Source organism: Trachymyrmex septentrionalis, unplaced genomic scaffold, assembly GCF_001594115.1.
Source record: "Trachymyrmex septentrionalis isolate Tsep2-gDNA-1 unplaced genomic scaffold, Tsep1.0 scaffold20, whole genome shotgun sequence".
Lineage (NCBI taxonomy): Eukaryota > Metazoa > Arthropoda > Insecta > Hymenoptera > Formicidae > Trachymyrmex > Trachymyrmex septentrionalis.
The window spans coordinates 347918-355395 of NW_017305180.1; the positions used below are offsets into that span (position 1 = coordinate 347918).

The 7478-nt window shown below is 32.6% G+C and overlaps 1 protein-coding gene across 2 annotated transcripts in view; it reads right to left on the reverse strand.

The window, feature by feature from the left end:
* Positions 1-7478, reverse strand: part of LOC108747741 (glutamate receptor ionotropic, kainate 2) — a 229756-nt gene that overhangs the window by 66293 nt on the left and 155985 nt on the right. For both annotated transcript variants that reach the window (XM_018485435.1, XM_018485436.1), the window contains exon 5: positions 3845-4002. In XM_018485435.1, the coding sequence (XP_018340937.1) occupies positions 3845-4002 (158 nt within the window). The remainder of the gene's footprint in view (positions 1-3844; positions 4003-7478) is intronic.

The following is a 7478-nucleotide window of genomic DNA, read 5'->3' on the forward strand; positions in this document are numbered from 1 at the left end:
TCGCGCTGAGAGAGAGAGAGAGAGAGAGGGAGGGAGGGAGGGAGGGAGAGAAAGAGAGAGGGGGGAGGGAGGGAGAGAGAAAGAGAGAGAGAGAGAAAGAGAGAGAGAAAGAGATTCATATAGATGACCAATCTATTGTGGAATTATATAATTTCGGGGCAGTTTGCAATAAATAACATTGGTGATTTATTGCAAGAATAAAAAGTAAATAACTAAAGAAATCTATACAAGATAATTAATAAAAAAATTACAAGTTTGAGTTAAGAGACAGACAATTTTCCATATTTTTTAGAGGTGATGCAAATAAACAATAATCCAATTTGTAAGAAATCGATTCTCAATTTATCACATTAGACGCAGGCGTGAATGATTTATCACTCTATATAATTTATAATAAGTTATAATTCTCTTAATTATCATTTACAATAAAGATTATATTTCTATTTATTACTTGATAAACAATTCCTACTTAAATATCGTGATATTTAAATGTTAATATTTTTTTATATTTTTCTAATTAGATTTATATTTTTTTCAATTTTCGACCAAATGCTTCACTTTCCTGTAAAATAACACGAATTTCGTATCAATGCTAAATAATGCGAAGTACATTATTCAAATTAAGTTTTTATTTATTTTGACAATTGTATCACAAGTGGACTCGCTGTCCAAATGATTTTCGGACCACTTTATGTTTTCCATTGTGCACTTGTTGCATAGGAAAGTGCCATTCGCGAAAATCAACGTGCGATGTTATCCCAAACGTGTTGAAAATGATTTTGAAACGGTCATCTCGCGCTCGACTACGCTCGCCAGAGATAAAGTTTTATATCACTGTCGGCCGGCATGGGCATTACGAAATGCAGGGTTGCGCAGAAAAGCTGTTTAACCGCGAAACAGTATTGCCAGTAAAACTCTTTTCCTCGCGATTTTCCATGTCAGTTCCTTTTTCTCTTAGCTATCGAAGTGTTCTCCACGATAAAGCGTGATCTTGTCGATCCCATTCAGGAGCCGTTTCTCTTACCGTGAGAAACTCCACGAAAGCTAAGCACTTTCAGGTGTCCATCCGCTTCGAAAGTCACAGCTTCAGAGATAATCTCTCCCGCTCATACGAGATCCAACAGAAATCACTATGACTACATTATCAACTACATGTTCAAGTACAGTCACGCGTTCTTATCTCCTCGCCGCTTTGAGAACTTATCCATGTATTGGACTTACCGAGTATTCATACTCGAATTCACTGAGAATTACAATTTCAGCATTATCTTATCAAAGCACTATATACGTAGTTACATAGTTGTATATTGCGATTTTCTCTTGCTAAACTCCTCTTCATCCCCATAAATCTTGATGGGAATAATTTTAATCGATCTTTACGGATCTTTCAGTCTCGGAGAAAATTTAGTTTTGAACTTTAACGACGTTTCCTCTTTTCTTTGCGTCTGCACGGCTCGAAAAATACGAGACGGTTTTATTTCGCCACCGGTGATCCTTGTTTCTATGCGGGTTTCATTCGCTCTCCTTTTGTCCATACCGCGAGCGCTCGCACTAAAGCGGAACGCCGAAATAAATGGTTGGGGAATTATTCACTTTACGAATCTCGGTGAGTGGTTGTAGGGAGTGAGACCAAGATAAGATACGACTTCATTTCCGCCTCGCGGCCACGTTACGCTCTACGAGCATCGTTCATTTCCTTCGTTCACGTCGGGGAATAACTGTACGATGTCAGGGCGCATCGAAGTTAATCTTTCAACATCTTGAGAGAAGACGCGATATCGAGTTCCTCAAGCGCGTCAACAAGAGTATTGCGGTTGAAGTATTGTATTATTAAAATTATTTTTGGTTATTCTTTTGACATTTATTGTTCACGATATTATATCGATAGAAATATTTAATATACAGGATGTCTGGAAAATTACCATAACATTACCACAAAATTACCATTTCATGAATACTTTAAGATCTTTAAAGTATCTGTAACGTTTCAAAGCAAATCAAGGTAAAATTTTTAACAAATTATGAATCTTTCTTTCTTATAGAGAAATTCCGAAATTGTTTTATTTTACTGAGAGGAAAAAGTACCTATCCTACCGGTGCGACACACATTGCACCGCATGCGGTGCGATCCAGCAGAAGTTTTGTAAATTGGTCGCTTTGCTGAAACAAGGAGAATGTAGCGCAAGCGATGAATTTTAAGATAGGATACGTTGCACGTCCAGAGGCAAATCTAACCGAATTTATTCAAATCCCTATCGTTTCACCCTTCTAGCCGTAGGGCGGCAGCAATAAGTCACCGTCGCAGATCGTTTCTATGAATAATGCAATTTACGAGAAACTTTTTCCGCAGAACGAATAATATAGCGCGATGCAGAGGACAAGCATAAATATATTTCGTCAACCCTTTCATATGTCAAGTTGAAAATAATACTTTAAATATCTATGTAAATATGCTCTTGAAAGAAGAGTAGCAAAAAAGATGTTTTATTTCATTTTTAACTACCATTGTTAAAATATATTTTGTAAAAGAATTTTTCAAAATTTTTTGCAACTTTTTCATCTATATGTACAAATTATGTAATCATGCTGGATTTTCCTTTTTGAAGACTGTTATAATAGTTTTTTAATCATAAGTGGTTCAAATCTGTACATTTTCACTAATTAAACTCTATAAATGCAAATAGATAAGAATATAAATCTTACTTCTTACTTTATTCTAATTGTACTTTAACAGAATTTTAATTAAAGGTTTAGAAGAGCACCGTAATCGCGAGATACTTCTTGGGACAGTTTCGGCGCTCTCGTCGCCGGAAGGATAAGCGAAGCAAACGGGTTATCAGCGGAAAATAGGACGCAAGAGGGAAGATTCACCCCCATCGGATGTATCTCATAGTTGACACAGTTTCCTAACGGCGGTGCAGTTTGCCGATCGATACCAACACATCCACGTCGCGACTTTGTCTAAGATCACCGCAGTAAGCGGTACACGCCAACACGATGTTTCAATCTTAATAGGCCATTCTCGGTGCGCAGTCATACACGGTGCACCACGTGCTACACGATTGATGTTTGAACTCGTCGTTAATGTGATGATAATATCGATTGTGAACAACGGGAAGCTCTTCTGAGATTGTCTTGACTCTAATAGAGATCTACGCGCTGTTGCAAACGAGAGCGATTGATCGGGATCATTTCTGTTGTACGGAATAAATTGAAAACAATTAGAGAAAACAATTAAGAGAAATGTGACTCTAAATTTCTTTTAAAATGTTCATATTGGAATAGAATAACCCTACAAAGATTAATAAGCTCTTCGATATATCTTCTCTTTTCGCTATAATGTTAAATATCTTATAAATATATAATAATTTCAGCTTCTTGGGAAGCTTGTGGCTTACGAATGCATTCCATTTCTTTAAATTTGATACATAAATTTTGATGAAGCAAAAGAATCCCGGATATTTTGTGGATTCCGAAATTCATGTACTCTAATATAAATCGCTTCTGACTTCAACTCACAAAATAAATCCTCTTAGCAAGACGAGAGCCAGCTTAAAACGCGGAATTTTTATTTGTAATATCGTTGCTTCCGTTTCAACGTGAATTTATCTTTTGAAAGTACAATAAAAAAAAAAGCAAAAATAACGATATGCCCGCGAAATTGGCAAATTAAATTTCTTTGAGAGCATCACAGATTATACCAAGTAAGACACAAGTCAGTAAGTCGTTGTATGACAAACGAGAAATGTTGGAATATCAATAGAGACCATGGAGGCTTAATTTTTCGCTATCTTGCAGCCTTGGAAAAGAAATATAAAAGAATAAGAATGGAACTGAGACTCACCGATACTCTGATCCTTCGCTCAGCTGTCTAACCGTAATGGGAAATTCGCTAGGTCCGTGCGCTTTCAGAAGTTCCTGCAATCGCACAAGCCCTTCGTTGTTCTCGTAGATAATGGTGAAACTCTTCCAGCCCCAGGCCTTGACCAGATCGACGTACGCCTGGAACATGGATAATCAATCACAAACTATGTTATTATTACAGTCGGGTTAACAGCTGCCGGCTTAACGCTTTTACACGTCTTTCCTATACGATATAATTTATATCTCTTGGACTCTCTAGGTCGATTGTGATAATATGCCATCACACGAAGGCAACAAGTGCAATGAATTAATCTTTCATTAAAGAGTATAACACGTATAATATAATGAGTATTATTTATGTAAAATATATCTCAAGTTATATAGGAACGTATACATATAATGTAATTGTATTATGCTATTGTGCGTGTTGAAATGAAAATTTTAAAAAATGTTGGAGTGTGAAACCTGAACGTTAATAATTACTTGTGACTTTTTATCTCGTGCAATACATATACATATAGACCATTAATATAAATATCTTTATTTCTTGATATAATAACACTACTTAAATAGTTAGACACATAAACAAATAGAAAGATTATACAAAAAATAATTCCATCGCGATATATATTACTAAATTAATTATCGTGCAAGTTAATTGTTATGTGATTATTATTATTGTTTAAATTATTTAAAAAAGAGTTTATTGCATTTCGTGCCAGAATTTATTGCGTTCGTGCTGATCAAATATTCAACATCTGTTGTCATAACATAAGAGGAAGCTTAAAATATAAAACAAAATTTTACAAAAGAGATTAAAAGTCGGAATACTATCAAATTTTTAAACCTAAAAGTTCAAGTGTGCTTTTATACATTTTAAAATTAAAAAGAGTAACTGACATTGTTGTGCCAAAAATTTTTATACAGTCATCGGTATTTATTAAATGCATAAAGTGTCGATATATGTGCATTTACGAAGCGGCAGCATGAAAAAAAAATGTAGATTTGTAAATGTGGAAATTGTGCGTGTTGTGATTCACAGTTAGTAATAAATTGCATACTGGAACGAAATACAACGGGACGTTGCAAAAAATTCATGAACGGACATTCATATTTTGCGTTTCGAATTCCGTTAAAATTTCGAATTCTCACAGTATTTGAATGTTGACAATATGTTGCCGATGACATCGCCGGTTTGTAAATCACAACTGAGTCGGACGCAAACTCCATAGACATTACTTATTATCGCGGACATAGAATATCGTAAAATACTATAGTTATCCGCCGTTACATTTTCTACCGTTTTTCTGCAGAGAAAAACTGTATATCAGAGTAAATTGTTCGTTAGAGATCATATTATATTCTCAAAAGCACAGTTATTTGTCCCAATGGTGATCTCTAAAATCACTTTCACATCTTATTATAGGTTCTCTATTAACCTTTCCTTCAATCATTATTCTGAATGCCAAATTTGTAATTCATCAATTATATAATATTGACTTGTTAAAAACAACTGTTAGTGTTACTATCATCCAGCTAGAGAAATCTTATTTAAGTGCCTTTAACAATACAATTTATTTGTAAAGTATTTTAATGATTTTAATATTTTTTAAGAAAAAATTTTTATCATATACATATTACATTGTACATGATGAAATTAAAGTTCATAAAGTATAACTATATTTCCGTTTTAAAATAAGCATTTTCTGCTGCGCATTTTCTACAATATATTATATTATAATGCGACGGAATAGCTCTTATGAGAGTAGCTCGTAAGAGACTAGTTTTGCAGCGAGTAGCTCGTCTACAGTCCAAGCTTTTAACTGGGAAAACAAGTATCACACAGTCGCGACGGTCTTCAATGAACGAATCAAAGACGGGCTGGAGATACTTTCGCGAGAATTCACTTCGCAGCCGCACTTTTTCCGATAATCTAAAATCACCACGAAATGAATGTATGTTTTCCAACAAGAAACTTCCGTTAGTCCCGCATACTATCGTAATATCGTCTGTATGTATATTTTACTTCATTCTTTTTTGCAAACACGCGAATTTCAAGACTTTTTTAAGACTTAATATTACTGGCCATTTTAAGATTTCCTTCGTCGCATTTTTGATGAAACAACCAAATATTTAACTGCATGATACTCAAAATTTTAAGCTAAATTTTTATTGGAACTACAATACGTTATATTACATGTTCTAGACTGCCGCCTTAATTTTTATTTTGCCAACACAGATAAAGTCATTTTGTGAATTTTTTAAATTGAGTTCTGCACATTTAATTTCTTAAAATTACTTTTTTATTACAAAATTTATTTTAAATTATGAACATCTTGCCATTCATATTCTCTTTTTTTAATTTCTTAGAAAATATTTTAACAGAAAATTTTGCTTTGTTCCTTATCTTTTACAAAATAAAAATAATGTTTCTACTAACTTCTTCAAAGAATATAAATCAGCCGGTTAAATCATAATCTTTCTTATTTTAAAAATTACATATGTAGAAAATTTCTCACCCATAAAATAAACTTTAGAATGTGATAGATCTCACTAAAAGAATCAACTTTTGTTAAAGAATCTTCATTTTTAAGGAATTACATATCCGATTGTATGTGTTATCTGACAATACTGTTTTTGCAAAATAATAAAAAACAGACATGGAAATTAGTCCTTGTTAGACGTTACGCTGCAACGTCTATGCTACCACGCAATCGATTGTATAAGCTCCTTAATAAAAGTCTTTTGGTGAGTTCTGTTATATTTGCTTTGAACTTTATCATGAATCTTGAAATACGCTGCATATTATTATTTTGTAATTATACAGCCTTTAGAAAGCCTTTCTGGATATAGTATACTCGGTTGTTTTAAACACAAGGTAGTCTATTTTGAAACTCTTTCATGTCTTTTGTTTTACTTTATTATTTGTAACTCTTTTTATTAATAATTAATATTAACAATTTGTTTTTACTATAATCGTATTACTGAATGTTTGCTGCATTAAATAAAAAAATATGCAATAAATATTAATTTTTACAGAAGTTATACATAGGGAATAAACGATTTTGTTGAAGTATCTAAAAATTTAGCTAGATATAGATCTAAAAATAATTTTGTTTGGACCATCAAAATAATTATGTAGGACGCTTAAATTGGTTTTTAGAATATTAAAATTTTTGCAGCATTGTCAGCAACGCTTAAGCGTTCTACATAATTATTTTGATGGCCTAATAAAATTATTTTTAGATATGTATCTAGCTAAATTTTTAGATATTTCAGCAAAACCGTTTTTTCCGTATAAAAAGATAAAGTTGATTTAGGATGGTGTCATATCAGATGTAGCCATTATAAAACTATGACAGGATTAATATTTATATGTATTTAATGTATATTATACATCTCAGTGTCATATGAAAATAGCCCAAAAATAAAAAACCAAATTTTCAGATATTCAAAATATAGCAAACAATATTACTTACTATTACTTTTGATATTTTTATAATTGCAGTTAATATCTTTTTATATGAGGGACTTCTAAGTATAAATAACGGACACTTGTAAGTTTGTAATTTTCTATTCTTATGTATTTTAGATTTTGTATTTTATATATATAT